The sequence below is a fragment of the Tiliqua scincoides genome, chromosome 2, assembly GCF_035046505.1.
Source record: "Tiliqua scincoides isolate rTilSci1 chromosome 2, rTilSci1.hap2, whole genome shotgun sequence".
In the NCBI taxonomy this organism is placed as follows: domain Eukaryota; kingdom Metazoa; phylum Chordata; class Lepidosauria; order Squamata; family Scincidae; genus Tiliqua; species Tiliqua scincoides.
This window is the reverse complement of record NC_089822.1, coordinates 207,429,287-207,444,490: the sequence shown is the minus strand read 5'-3', so window position 1 is coordinate 207,444,490 and position 15,204 is coordinate 207,429,287. Positions and strand designations below refer to the sequence as shown.

At 44.8% G+C, this 15,204-nt stretch overlaps 2 protein-coding genes across 6 annotated transcripts in view; one reads left to right on the top strand and one right to left on the bottom strand.

Moving 5' to 3' along the window:
* Nucleotides 1–15,204, top strand: part of PCBP4 (poly(rC) binding protein 4) — an 82,006-nt gene that overhangs the window by 48,462 nt on the left and 18,340 nt on the right. Inside the window, exon 13 of one of the 5 annotated variants that reach the window (XM_066614218.1) lies at nucleotides 7,936–8,033. The exons of 2 other annotated variants lie outside the window; for them this stretch is intronic. In XM_066614218.1, coding sequence (XP_066470315.1) covers nucleotides 7,936–7,987 — 52 coding nt within the window. In that variant the 3' untranslated portion in view covers nucleotides 7,988–8,033. Of the gene's footprint in view, nucleotides 1–4,632; nucleotides 4,694–6,524; nucleotides 6,673–7,935; nucleotides 8,034–15,204 lie in introns of those variants that run through there. 2 more of the 5 variants (XM_066614216.1, XM_066614219.1) reach the window with 2 other exon arrangements.
* Nucleotides 9,725–10,951, bottom strand: GPR62 (G protein-coupled receptor 62). The gene has a single exon (XM_066616859.1). It carries the CDS (start codon nucleotides 10,949–10,951, stop codon nucleotides 9,725–9,727), a length of 1,227 nt encoding a protein of 408 aa, XP_066472956.1.

Below are 15,204 nucleotides of genomic sequence, written 5' to 3'. Positions count from 1 at the left end.
ATAACAGGGCAGCATCTGATGTGCCCTAAGCCAGCTCCGTTTTAATGAGCACAGCCTGTTGCTATGTGAATGAGAAACATGGGAGCCCTTTCTGTATTATGCTCCTGGTTGCCACAGCAACTGCAAAAGGGGTGTTTACTCACCAGCATGTTGTGTTCACGGGGCCAGCTGCAGGCATCTAGCACATGTAACTAACTAGCAGGGTGAAATGGTAATGTCACAGGCTGCCATCAGGGAGTGCTGTATTTTCCTAGCTCAGGGGTGTGCAATAGGTGGATCGCGATCTACCGGTAGTTTGCGAGGCAAAATGAGTAGATCACGGAGTGCCGACCGCCCCCTTCAGGTGCCTCTGGGAGGAAACGCCGGGAGTAAGGCCCATTGTACTCAATGGGGCTTACTCCCAGGTAAGTGTGGCTAGGATTGCAGCCTCACAGCCTAATCCTAGGCATGTCTACTCAGGAGTGAGTCCTGTTAGACTCAGTGGGGCTCAAGGTACACCAACATACATTGTACACATAAATGTTATATGTTATGATGGCGCGAACATTGTAAAAAAAACTCTGGTAGATCTCCGGGCCTTGCTGGGTTTCAAAGTAGCTCTCGAGCCAAAAAAGTGTGAGGACCCCTGTCCTAGCTGGAGCAGATCTTCCAGAACCTGTCTACATCCAGCATATTGCCTTTGCTGGGGTGGCACTTCATTCTGGGCCAGGACAGAATATAGACACACACTGGCCCCTGCTGGAGCGATTTGGTGCTCACTTGGGATAAGTGGCTTTTTTCTGCTCAGTTGCATTGCATTCCTTCATCTAGACCAGGGGTGCCCAAACCCCGGCCCGGGGGCCACCTGCGGCCCTCAGGGGCTCCCAATCAGGCCCTTAGGTAGCCCCCAATCTCCAATGGGCCTCTGGCCCTCCAGAGACTTGCTGGAGCCCATGCTGGCCCAATGCAACTGCTCTCAGCATGAGGACAACTGTTCAACCTCTCATCTGAGCTGTGGGACGTGGGCTCCCTCCATTACTTGCTGTTTCACATCTGTGATGCAGCAGTGGCAGAAAAGGAAAGGCTGGCCTTGCCTTATGCAAGGCCTTTTATAGGCCTTGAGCTACTGCAACACCTTCATTCATTCATATAAGTTCCATCTCTAATAAATTCATTTATGTAAATTTATTCAAATTTAAATGTAAATTAATTCTTCCCCCACCCCGGCCCCCCGACACAGTGTCAGAGAGATGATGTGGCCCTCCTGCCAAAATGTTAGGACACCCCTGATCTAGACCACTGGTTCCCATCCTATGGTCCAGGGACCACAGGTGGTCTGCGAGACCCTGAGAAGTGGTCTGCAAGGTCTCAGGAAAAAAAATCACCTTTGATCATTTCCAGTGTCTTGCTCAGCAAGCAATCCCAACCAAAGACTAGCAAAGAGGGTGGAAACTGCCCACAGCTACAACCACTTGTCAGCTGTGGGTGTGGGCAGTTCATTCTCTCTGATATTCTGTAGGGGAGTGCTTGGGAAACAGACTACCAGAGAGGGCAGACGCCAGACCACCCATAGCCACATGTGGTCCACAATGATTCCAATTTTTGCCTCAGTGGTCCGCAGTCTCCTAAAGTTGGGAACCACTGATCTAGACTTGGTCTGCATGTCACTCTACTCCATTCAATCTGTGAGTCTACTTCCTGTGTAAGTCTACAATGTTCAGTGGGGCTTACTCCCTAATAAGAGTGTATAGGATTGCAGCTGGAATAGGATGGAGCCATCTGTAAAATCCAAACAAAATCAAGCTTGAGGCTTGAGCATAATCCTCTGTAGCTATATGGAGTTGGCAGTCTGTACTGACAGAGACTGTTCCTGCCAAAGTGGGAGAGAATGCCTTTTTTGAAATTAAAATCTGTATAATGGGACTCTGGCTGCTTCGGAAATCCATATTAGTGTTCTGTGAAGTGTGTGGGAGTCAGAAGCTCACTACCATAAACCTGGTATTGCTCATGGAAATTATTTGGGTTTCCATTAGGTGGGCTGATGAATTGTCTGATCCCTTGACTCTTCTAGTAGCATATATATTCAAGTGCTTTCCAGTGCTCAGACTACTTTCAGAGGGAGACTGTCACCCTAAACTCCTACTTTAATAATAATAATAATAATAACTTTATTTTTACCCCGAAGGGACTCAAGGCGGCTTACAACATATTAAAAACAATTTAAAAACAAATAAAAACATATTAACACATCATAAAAAACAGCAGAGTAAAAAAAATAGGTAAAAAGAGCATAGAGCAGCAGCAAGTCATACTTTAGAAGGCTACACACACATAATTTCGCTAAAACGGGGGGGGGGGGAGTCAGGGGATGTGTGGATTGAATTGCCCTCCCACCTTTCTCTCCCAACTTCAGACACTAATGCTGCATTTAAGAGGGTACAGTGTTTTGAGAAATGTTGGGGATACCTACTTCTTTTAATCTAAAACTGAAAAGTAGAATTGTCTAGCCTAGTGTTTCTCAACTGTGGGTTGGGACCCACTAGGTGGGTCGCGAGCCAATTTCAGGTGGGTCCCCATTCATTTCAATATTTTATTTTTAATATATTAGACTTGATACTACCCTGGTCTGTGACTGCATTTGGGGAAATGTTACAGACCTGTACTTTTAACAAGCTACTATGTATATTCTTTTAACAATGATAATAAATGGGACTTTCTCCTGGGTAAGTGTGGGTAGGATTGCAGCCTAGGATTGTTAAAAATTTTCCAGTTCGATGATGCCGCTTCCAGCATGATATCATTTCCAGTGGGTCCTGACAAGATTCTCATCCTAAAAAGTGGGTCCCAGTGCTTAATGTTTGAGAACCACTTGTCTAGCCTAATAGCTACAGTCATAATACTTCACTAACAACCTAAATTTGCTAGGGAAGACATCCTTATCACACAAAGAAAGTGCACGTATAAAATTCAACAACTTGCTTCAAGAACTAATCGTGCTTAGGCAAAGGTAAATAAATGTAGTAAATAAATATCACCAGTAGAGGGGAAAAAAAACACTTTCAGCAATACACCAATTGTGGTGCTGCTGCAAATCTTCACACCACAATATGTCATGGAAGTGTTTTAGTAAAATCAGAATAATCTCCCATGCATCTTGCAGTTCCAGTTGTTGCTAACAACTACTATGTGGTGTTTTGTCATATCCATGGTAACGTGTTGTATGATGTTGCAACTGTGGAAATAATCATGTATGCCAGTGGTTCTCAAACTTTTAGCACCAGGACCCACTTTTTAGAATGAGAAGCTATCGGAACCCACTGGAAGTGATGTTATAACAGGAAGTGACATCATCAAGCAGGAAATTTTTTTAACAATCCTAGACTGCAATCCTATCCACACTTACCCAGGAGTAAATCCCATTTACTATCATTGTTAAAAGCATATACATAGTAGCCTGTTCGAAGTATAGATGTGTAACATTTCCCCAAATGCAGTCACAAACCATGGGAGCATCAAGTCTAATAAATTAAAAATAAAATATTGAAATGAATGGGGACCCGCCAGAATGGTGACCCACCTGGTGGGTCCCAACCCACAGTTTGAGAAAAACGGATGTATGTGATCAGAATGGTTGCTTCATTGTACTTTTTTCATTCTAGAACATAAGCCAGGATGCCTCTCATAGCATCTACTTTTAGTGTATCAGATGGAAAGAAAATACACATGCATGGCCTTCCTTACATTACAGAAATATGTGTATCCTTGTATAAATCTGCTTGTATGAAAATGTGATGTGAGAATTGGCCTCAAGGTATGATAGTGGAGCTTTTGTTCTGCAAATGCTGCTTGCTCAGCTGGCTATCTCCCAGGTGAAAAGAGGACAGAGGGGTTTGAGCTGCAAATTACAGCAGTACTATGGAAAATTGAATCCTCCTGCAATTCAGGGTCAACCAAGAGAGGCCTTCTGCAATGTTTGCATGGCTGTCTTTTTTGTCAATAGCTTTGCCTTTCTGCCTTTGCCAGCAGATGCTGAGACACTGAAAGTCAGGCACTCCATTGCTCAAACCATTTATAATGGCTGAAGCCCATAGCAGGATACACAAAATGTGTGCATGCCATCAGCAGCCATTTATGATAGCAGAGGTACCTTGTGCTGTCGTTACTCACACCACCCAGAACCCCAATCCAATGTGTTATAGTCTATCACACATTCAGTTACCATTTGTACGGAGCCTACATTCCACTAAAATTAATAGGATTTACTTCTATGTAACATGCAGAATGTTAGTTCTTTTGGGTTAAAAGCATACCTTAAGAACCTTGACAAAGAAGCTTAAGAGGTCATGTGTCTGTTTGCTTTTCTGATCAATTTATTTGTCACCAATTTAAGCAAGCTGTAGGGCTCCCTAACAGGCAACACAAAAGCTCTGGCATCAAATCTGTGCTGGTAATCATGCACAGGTAGGAGGGAATCCAGCTCACTATTCTGTGGAACTAAGGTGACAACTGAATTGATGTTGACCAGTGAAATGGGACAACATGAGATGGCGGTTCTGAGGGTGAGACAATTCGTCTATCATTAAACGAAGCTTCTTGCTGCAGAGCAGTTTGACATTGCTGATGGAATAAACCACCCTTCCTTTTGCTCCTAAGGATACATATGGACTACAGTGTGGCAAAACAAAGACCAAGATTATGAACACAGCTTTTGATTTGATTTTTATCCTACGGTGGCAAAATATCCATTGTTATGACATAAGAACATAAGAAGAGCCCCGCTGGATCAGGCCAAAGGCCCATCTAGTCCAGCTTCCTGTATCTCACAATGGCCCAGCAAATGCCCCAGGGAGCACACAAGACAATAGACACAACCTGCATCCTGGTGCCCTCCCCTGCATCTGGCAATCAGAGGCAGCCTGCCTCTAAAACCAAGAGCTTGCACATACCTACTATGATTTGTAACCCGTAACGAACATGTGTGAAGGGAGATTCTCGATATTGTAGGGACGATGGTCAGGGGAGGGCAAGACGCACAACCTGCTTTTCCCCTGGGTCTTATGAGTGAAGAATGCCCTCTCAGTTGTACTTTAGCTTCCCTCTCAGTCACTACATGAACTTCACAGAATATTTAGTAGCACAGTGATAAGGTTCTCTTTGTTAGTCTAATCTCTTCTTAGTTAATTAGTAATGGTAGCAATAAAGTTATTGTGATTTAAAATGTGTCAAAGGGGCATTCCCAACTGGTTACACTTCCCAGTCGCACAACCTAGACAACAAAGAAGTGAGGTCAAGTTTAATTTTTTTTTTAATTGATACAACTGAAGTTTGTTGTAAAATGACTGGAGTTTATTTTTGTTTGTTGTTTCCTCCACTAAATGCTTGTTACAAATATTAGATTTCCAATTTCCAAAAGTGTTCAGAGAAAATCTCTGATCTGTGGTGAAGAGCTCCATCAAACTTGAAGGGAAACTACAGGAGTGTTGGCACACTAATAGTACTGTCCACTCCTAAACAAAAGTCATAGCATCCTTCCTGGTCCCCTTCCTTTTCTGCTGATGTAGTTTTCCAATGTGTATCTACAAAGTATCCAGGTGATAATGTAAAATTATAGAGTACCATGGACCTCTAGGGCACATCCACACTAGCATTGTAAAAGGAGACTTATGCTTACACCATTCATTCTTCTACAATTTCACTATACTTTGGACCCCTGCCTGGCTTCATCAGTCCACAACCCAGGCAATAGCAAAACCGGTATGAAAATTGTGCAGGCAACATGTTGGGGTCATGCTATGAAGCTATAAGGAAAAAAATACATATTTGTTTTTTCAAAGTACTCACTCTTTTGGCATACTTGCTCAACATGTAGTTAACTTAGCATAGAAGCTGTTCTGTGATTGGCCTTTACTCTCCTTTCCAGCTCCACCACTTTCCAGCCAATCTAGTCAAGAAGCAATATCTACATGTACAGTAAGATGTCCTCATTCTCATCTGAATCAACATATGAAAGGAAAAAATCCTTGTGGAACCAAAAGAGCTACACCACTCATCCCACTGTCCCACATACCAGTGCATTCATTTCCTTTTTACGCCAGAGTGGACTGTGCTTTGGTGTGGCAGGAGCATAAAATCTTATTAAGCAAGAGAAGCTGAACCAGCCTGCTTATCATATAGGGTGACATGCACCCACTTTTGATTGTGGGTATCACAAGAATCCTGTGTATCCCTGTTACACCTAGAGCCTAGGTAAACAATTTTCCTGGGCTGATGCTATTATTATCACACCTATCTTTCTCCTGCATTCTTGGCAGCTGTCATAGTAACTGTCCCAAATTCAAGGACAAGTCCCTTCTCACAAAAATTGCTTTCCCCACCCTATGGCTGACAGTTGAGCCCCACCTGCCCATTCCAAATAATATCTCAAATTTGCTGGGTTCATCCCAATAGATTACAACCCCACTAAAAGTTGGACCATTGCTGGTGTGGTCAATAACTAGGGGTTGGTGGATGCAAGAAGAGAAAATCAGTTTTTTTCTCATTAACAGGGATGGTCTACAGCTGCCTTCACATGCTGAATATATTGGAAGACCTGCCATCTCTTTCCTCTGTCATAACCTCAAGGTTTCATGCAAGAGAAGAAAGAGAACAAGAGAGAACCTTGCTTTCTTATTCTCTTAGCAGATGCTCCAATTTAAGCATCTGGTGAGATGTGACTTACGTAGGAGCACCTACTCTGAGCAGCTGCGGTCATGTGCAACTAGTTAACAATTTGCATGCATGAATTGGTAGCTCTGGGTGGGGATGGGTCTCCATACAAAGATGCACTTAGACAGGTTAAGAGAAGATTGTTGAAATGCACCTTAATTTGACAAATAATGAAGATCTGTTGCTTTTTTGCATTACAAATACCTTCTCCCTTAAGAAGCCCTTGTTGGTGACAGGACTGTTGCATCCTGGACAACTGTGTCCTGGTCCAATATATCCCAGCACTGGACACTTGTGACCTCTTTTTAGAATTTTTTTTCTTGGTTCCTGGACATTTGTGTCCCGGTCTATGTATATTTAATGTAGTTTTAATTTTTAAAATGGAAAAGTAGGGTTGGGATTAGAAGTTCAGCATATATAAAATGAGGTTTGTTGCCCAGTTATAGTGGGATGCAAATAACCAGGATGGGGGGATGCAAATTTTCAGGGATGCCAATGACCGTTGCATTTGCCCTTGATATAATTGTCCAGGACATCCTCCTGCTAACTCTGTTAAAAGGCATTTCATTTTCAGTGTATGCTCCCCCTGTAGAGAAACTCCTTCAGCTTGTTTTGCAGCAGTCTTCCTAGTACCCAATCCTAGCCACATTTACCTGGCAGCAAGTCCTACTGAAGTTGGTGGGGTCCACTCCTTGATAAGTGCACACTGGTAATTTGTCTTTAGTTTCACACAGAAATAGACCCTCCCCCCCCAAAGTCATTGCAACTTGAAACTCAATAAAACTCACCGACACCAAATCATCTTCATCATCTGCCATTTATACAGCACCTACAATTTGGCTGTGCTCTTAGGCACATCTTTGAAATAAATGGAGTTGCCCCCTACCGATGAATACATCCCAAGTGATGCCCTGGCATAAGAACTACCCATCTTGCTCTGACAGCTGGCATTTGTCAAATCAGCCCAATCAAGAGGATGCTTTCACTTTAGATTAAGGTTGATATGCTGGAAACGCCTGTAGGCAAGTAGGTAGTGAGTTTTCTTGGCCCGCCACTGTGATCCATCTCCCCAATCAAAGCGTTGCGTGTCTATTTCACCTGCACTTTCTCAGAGGTCACAATGCATCCACTGATACAGCCACACAGAACCAATAGCTCTGCTCAACTGGAATGAATCTGCTCTCTTTCTGCCTCAGCGAGGAAACAAGACCTGCAGTACGGCTTCCTCATTGTTTTTTTCTTTTCTTTTAGCGGCCTTATCTCTGATAATCTCAGAATTATGTACGAAGACCATGGAAACTGAGATACTTTTCTCCACAGAAACCATCAGTACCGACCAGCTGTCACTCAGCCACAACTAATACTGACAGTTACGTATTTTTGAAATTGCCCGACCCTAAACCAGAGGGGAATCAATACCGGGCATGTCTAAAGGCTCAAGCCAATTTAACAGTCTTTTCCTCTGCCTAGGAAACCTTAGGCTCTGTAACTTTGTAGGAACTTAAATGATTCTCAGACCCTCACTAAACTACAATTCCCAGGATCTTTTGGGAGAAGCTATGGCAATTAAACTGGTATAAAACCAGTCAACATTTGTCATGTAGGACTTGCCAATGGGTTTATGTGTGACAAAAACGACATAAGTGATAAAACTTATAAGGAAATATATAAGTGACAAAAAGGGCCTATGGACTTCCTCCCCAGCCTGCATTCAGGTGAGGCATAGACCACTCTGTAATCTTGGGTATTTTATCTATACCACCAACTATATGTCAGCTAGGAGCTGAAATGATGGTGGTGGTGAAAAGACTTTAATAGTAGAAGCAGAATTAACTCTGAAGTGTTTCTTTGCCTTCTTCTTCCTTTATTGAGGGTCTTCCTCATCTTTGCTCCCACTCAGTCCTAGTCTTACATAAATTAAAAGAAACACAGACTCTCTTAGCAGCCTGCAGTGAATGCACCCAGACCCTTCACACACAGATCTTTTGCATCCACTCAGAAATACAGTCCTCATAACAGAAGATTTATGTGTAAGGATCTTTCCAGGCTAGAGGTGTCATGAGGCCAGTGCGGCTGGGGCAGGTTGCCCCGGGTGGGTTGTTCTGGGGGAACGGCGGCACTGTTGCCACATGAGTCTTCAGCCCTCGCTATGTTGTCGGCAACGAGGCCTGGAGCAGTGGATGAATCTCCACACTTGGATGTTTCTCTGTGTACTGGAAGGGCCCTCAAAAGTATGCAGTGGTTACTAATATGTTGAGTATGATCCAGAGAACATCCTACCATCTCACACACATTCCTGTAGAACCCAATTTTCCCTCCACTTTCCCTCCATAACTTTGAGGTGCTGGGGAAAAATATTCCCTCCTTTCAACCACAACTATTGTAGTAATAATGAGTGGCACATGGATTAGGGTTGTTCTAGTATCACAGATACCTTACCAATGCCACATGTCTCTCCTCTACAGTTGGTGTCATTTTGAAGACTTTAAAATAACCCACCATTTCATTCACCTTTGGCAAATGTGCTCCCACTTTCTCATACTGAACAGTACAACCCAACAGCCTGCCTATCCATTTACAAAGCAACACATCTTCCAAGATACGACTGAGGGGAGAAAAAGCCCCATTGCTGCTTGGGGCTAACAGTAATGCTTACAGTATCATGCACTTTGGGGGTTGTGTGGAAAAGCCCTTGCCCACAATACTATCTTCTACAAAGTGCCTTCTGAAAATTGTATTTGCAGTGTTGCCCCTGGATAGTACCACACAATGTGGCTGCAGCTCCCTATTGCTAAAACTGGCTCTGAACCCTCTGGTTTCTCAACACTGTCAGCCATTGGGGGGGGGGGGATGGACAGACTCGTCCAGTTCATCACATTTATTCTCACAGTCATGTGAAAAGCTGTTGCTCCTGCAACAGACTCCTCCAATGAAGAAGGCTCGGTCAATTGTTTCATTGCCATGAATCTCTTCTTCCTTTTAACTTAAAGTCAAGTGGGAAGAGTTGTGGCCATTCGTTTGACCCAAACCCACTGTTCTTTCATGAATTGGGTTCTTCTGGAATTTGTCCTGGAATTCTGAACCCCAAAGCAGTCTGGTCCACAGTATTCCTGGGGCTGGAGTTAGTGTAGCTGGAACGGGTCTCCATTGTGCAACTGGTCCTCTGCAGAAACTGGAAGAAATTCTCTTGGATGGAACCTTCTGGACTGGAGATGCACAGGTCTTGGCTCAACGGCTTATTGAAGCAATGTCGTCCCAGTTTGGCCAGCTCTTCTCTGATTTGACGGTTCAGTAAGCCATAAAAAAAGGGGTTGATAGCAAAGGAGGCATAAGCAAGCCAGGTCACAACAATCTCATCAACACCAGAGACTGTAGAAGTAGGATTGATGGAACAGTGTAGATGGAAGGAGAAGAATGGAAGCCAGGAACAGAGAAATTGGCCTAGGATCAGGACTAATGTCAAGGCAGCTTTATTCCCACCAAACAATCGTTCTGGTGACAGCCTGGGAGGCAGGTTCCTGGTTGTGATGATAGTAACCTGGCTGTGAATGGAGTCTGACCTTTGTCTTGGTGTGGCTGTCCAGGATGGGACAGGAGCATGCTGCAAGGAAGCAATACGGGCAACTTTATAGATGCTACCATAGACTGCAAAGATGATTAATGTGGGTAGTATGAAGCAGAGAGTACTGAAGATAATGACAAAGATCTTCCTGTGGATTCCAGGGCTCCAGTAGATAGTACACTTGCTGGCACTGCTGACTCCATTGTCCTGGGGCCAGCCCACCAGTGCTAAAGCAGCCACAAGGATGGACTTAATCCAGATGAAAGCCACAACTGTGATGGCCAACCCAGTAGTCATCTTGACTTCATACCTCATGGGATGGACAATGTAGTAGTACCGTTCAATACTGATGACAGAGATGGTAAGGATGGAGGCACTGATAAAGCAAACATTCAGGAAGATCAGTGTTTGGCACTCAGCAATGCTGTATAATACTCTGTTGAAGCAGGCGGAGCTGGAGATGATCCCCAAGGGCATGACAAAAATGGCTGACAACAAATCTACTAGGCAAAGATGGCAGACAAAGATGAACTTCCTCAGCAGAGGTGTCTTGAGAATGACAACCATGACTGCGGTATTGGCAACCAAGGCAATGACACTCAGCATGACCATGAAGAAAATACCAATGGCTTCCTGAAACTGGGACACCACAGGAGGATGGAATGGATCAAGTCCAGTAGAATTAATCCTAGTTCTGTTTATCATTGTCCCGGAGGTCTATTTCAAACTGGCCTGTGTCTTGGCAGCAAGAATGGTCTGGTGGATGCTTGGATGGTAGGTCACTGCCACCATCTTCTCCTCTGATAGTTCTTTATCCCTAAGGAGAGAAAAAAGGAAGAGCAAAACTTACTAACTTTGTGGTTAATGAACGGAATGTGCTAGGAGCAAATGGGAAATGGGCAGCCCAATCCTGAGATGCCTGGCGCGCGGGGCTGCAGCAGCACCAAAAATGGCTGCCACTGAATCCAGCACACTTCAAGCAGCTGCCACTGGCTCCTCAGGAGAAGGGGACTTTTGTCCCCTTCCACCAGGTAAAGCAAGTAGCAACGCACTGGGGCTACTCGATTCTACAGCGACCCAACACGGAGACCCTGGATCTGGTGGAGCTAAGCTCCACTGGTCCTGCTTCCCTCCCACCCCACCCCCTCCCGGAATGCCTCCTCCCCACCCTTTCCCTACCCTCCCTCCACCTCCCCCCTCCCCAGAATGCCTCCACCTACCTCTCTGCTTCTCGGCAGCCTGCGCGACTGCCAAGAGGTAGAGCTTTTGTGCTCACCTGGTGCCAGTCCAGTGCCAGCCAGCCCTGGGCTAGCACCGGCAGAGCACTGGCACTAAGAAGGCTAATATTGTAATGCTGTTGTACAAATTGATGGTAAGGCCACACCTGGAGTATTGCGTCAAGTTCTGGTTGCCACATCTCAAAAAGGATATAGTGGAGATGGAAAAGGGGCAAAAGGGAGCGACTAAGATGATTACTGGGCTGGGGCACCTTCCTTATGAGGAAAGGCTACAACGGTTGGGCCTCTTCAGTCTAGAAAAGAGGCGCCTGAGGGGGGACATGATTGAGACATACAAAATCATGCAGGGGATGGACAGAGTGGATGGAGACACGCTCTTTTTCCCTCTCACATAACACCAGAACCAGGGGACATCTATCAAAGTTGAGAGTTAGGATAGACCATTGGTTCCCATCCTGTGGTCCGGGGACCACAGGTGGTCCGTGAGACCCTGAGAAGTGGTCCGTGAGGTCTCAGGAAAAAAATCACCTTTGATCATTTCCAGTGTCTTGCTCAGCAAGCAATCCCCACCAAAGATTACCAGAGAGGGCGAACACCAGACCACCCACAGCCACAAGTGGTCCACGATGATTTCAATTTTTGCTTCAGTGGTCTGCAGTCCCCTAAAGGTTGGGAACAACTGGAATAGACAGAAGAAAATATTTCTTTACCCAGTGAGTAATTAGTTTGTGGAACTCTTTGCCACAGAAAGTAGTGATGGCATCTTGCCTGGATGCCTTTAAGAGGGGATTGGACAAATTTCTGGAGGAATAGTTCATTACGGGTTACACATCACAGTATGTATGTGCAAGCTCTTGGTTTTAGAGGCAAGCTGCCTCCGATTGCCAGATGCAGGGGAGGGCACTGGGACACAGATTGTGTCTGTTGTCTTGTGTGTTCCCTGGGGAATTTACATAAGAACATAAGAACAGCCCCACTGGATCAGGCCATAGGCCCATCTAGTCCAGCTTCCTATATCTCACAGCGGCCCACCAAATGTGGGAGCACACCAGATAACAAGAGACCTCATCCTGGTGCCCTCCCTTGCATCTGGCATTCTGACATAGCCCATTTCTAAAATCAGGAGGTTGCGCATACACATCATGGCTTGTACCCCGTAATGGATTTTTCCTCCAGAAACTTGTCCAATCCCCTTTTAAAGCCGTCCAGGCCAGATGCCGTCACCACATCCTGTGACAAGGAGTTCCACAGACCAACCACACACTGAGTAAAGAAATATTTTCAATTTTTCAAATATTTTCAAAAATATTTTCAGAAATATTTTCAGAAATATTTTCAAAATTTCAAATATTTTCAATTTGGTGGGCCACTGTGAGATACAGGAAGCTGGACTAGGTGGGCCTTTGGCATGATCCAGCAGGGCTCTTCTTATGTTCTTAAACATGCCTTACATTTGTGACAGTGCATGTTGGCAGTGAGCCAGTGCGCTGAGCTCAGGATTGGGCTCTTAGTAACTTGGTGGCCTAACCAGAGTGCAGTAACTCAAGGCTGTCAATAATCTAAAAACCGCTACCCTGTGAACTCATAGGCTCCAATGGCGTAATAAATGGAACACACTTCAATGTGAAAATTTAATTCTTAATGTTCTTAATGAGTAGTGGGACTTTCTCACTGCCACAAGATCTTCAGATATGATTTGATCTGCTGGTTCTCCTATCAGAGATTTAAGCCTTTGCTGTGTGAAGGAAGGAAGGAAGGAATGACACTGTACGCAATCACTGTATTGTACCTCCCCAACCAAAAAGGCATGTTTATAGCCTTTGTAACTATATTGAAATTTGGAAATCAACCCCACCCTACCAAGGCCCCCAGATTCAGGAAGAGGTGACAGAAAAAGAGGAAAGATGGGGGGGAGGGACACCACACAAGGACAACCAGTTCTATGTGGCCAGATCTCTTGAGCCAGAGGAAATCTCCTTATGAGCAATAATCTGTTTAGAATTACTCAAACTCATAGCATGAGGCTGGAACACTGCACTGAAAAGGAAGAAATAGGAGAAGCTCTCTGAACTTCAGGGAGAGAATTAGGAAGTACAGAGGAGAAAGAGCAGGATGGGGTAACTGCCTTCCCTCTGGCTGAGGCCAAAGGAGCCCCAAGGTTTGTCCCACAGGCTACAAAAACAAGTCTTTTTGTATGTGAAAAATGAAGGATGAACCTTTGAAGCCAATAGTAAGCTACCCAGGCTGAATAAGATTTCCAGTACTCAGGATGTGGCGTTTCAGTGTCTTGCCCAGCTCCTGGTCCCTCTGAAGGACTGCCAGAAGCAGACTAACAGCACAATCCTATGCACCTCTACTCAGAGCTAAGTCCCATTGTATTCAATGAGACCTAATCCCAGGAAAACGTGAAGGATTGCAGCCTAAATGCTACAAAACAAGCAAGTATTACAACTTTTGTGTAATTTATATGTTTTAGGGCCCAACTTTTCTTGGCCCTAAATTTTGCACATTGGTGCAGAATTTTGATTTTAAAAAGGAAGCACTGAGTTCCCCATGGCCCTGACCAAATAGCAGACTTGAGCAGGGCAGATGGAATTCTCACATTTTGGAAGGCAGCCAATCCCTTTTGCTCAAGAATCAGGAGTGACGTGGCAAGAAATCACGAGAATGGTTTTCTTTTGAAGAAGTTGAAGGCAGATTTGCCATTAGATCTCTGAGTTCTGTCTTTTGAATGTTTGAGGAGACTACTGTGCTGGAGAAGAGGCCCTGTAGCACTAAAGCAGATATCTGTGGTAAAGAGACCCGGAAAGTGTGAGTACAGTTGGGGTGTGAGAGATTCCACACACTGGAATCACCTGGAGTTGCAAGGACAGTGGAGTGCTATCCCTGTCAGCAAAGGAGAGGCATGACAGCGATACTAGCCACTGGGGATCAATGATAAGAGAAGGCGATTCTCTTCATGCCCTCCTTGTGGGCTTCCAATGGCTTCCGGTTGGCCACTGTGGGAAACTGGATGCTGGACTAGATTGACCTGATCCCACCAGGCTCTTCTTATATTCTTAGGTACTGAACATTACGACGGACAACTTGTGTGGGCTGGCTGACAGGGATCAAATGCATTTAAACACACCTGATGTTACGTGTACTTCAATATTACGTTAATTTATTTAGGTGTGCATTTATGCACACCTGATGTTACGTGCATAGCATTTTAACAGACCAGGACAGTGTGTCCCCATATCTGCCATACTTATACAACCACCACATACTGTCAGAATAAGTAATATCTTCCTGTGCAAAATGTTTCACAGTTGCCCCAACTCAGTTGAAAAACTCTACTCCAGGAACATTCAGACATCCATCTCTGAAATAATGGAACTGCCTTTGGGAGACTTACTGGGAGGCAGTGGGAGCAGACAGCAGCCATGGGCTGTCCTCTTCTTCTTCTGGCAGTTTCAGGGGACACCTGGGAATTATAAAATAGCACTGGGGAGTGGGTGGGAGATGGCCAACTGCTGCTGCAGTTCCTCAAGTTGCTTGGTAAGTGTCACCATTAGCCCTAGCTTACTGGGTGGCACTGGGGAGAACAGAAGTCATGGATGCTCACCATCTCCAGGGCTGGCTGCCCTTGGGGGTAGGTTCTCATATAGCCATGGGCCCCACCAGACTTCACCTGTAGAGCCATCCCTGTCCACTCACAACAGATTTTATCACCACTGG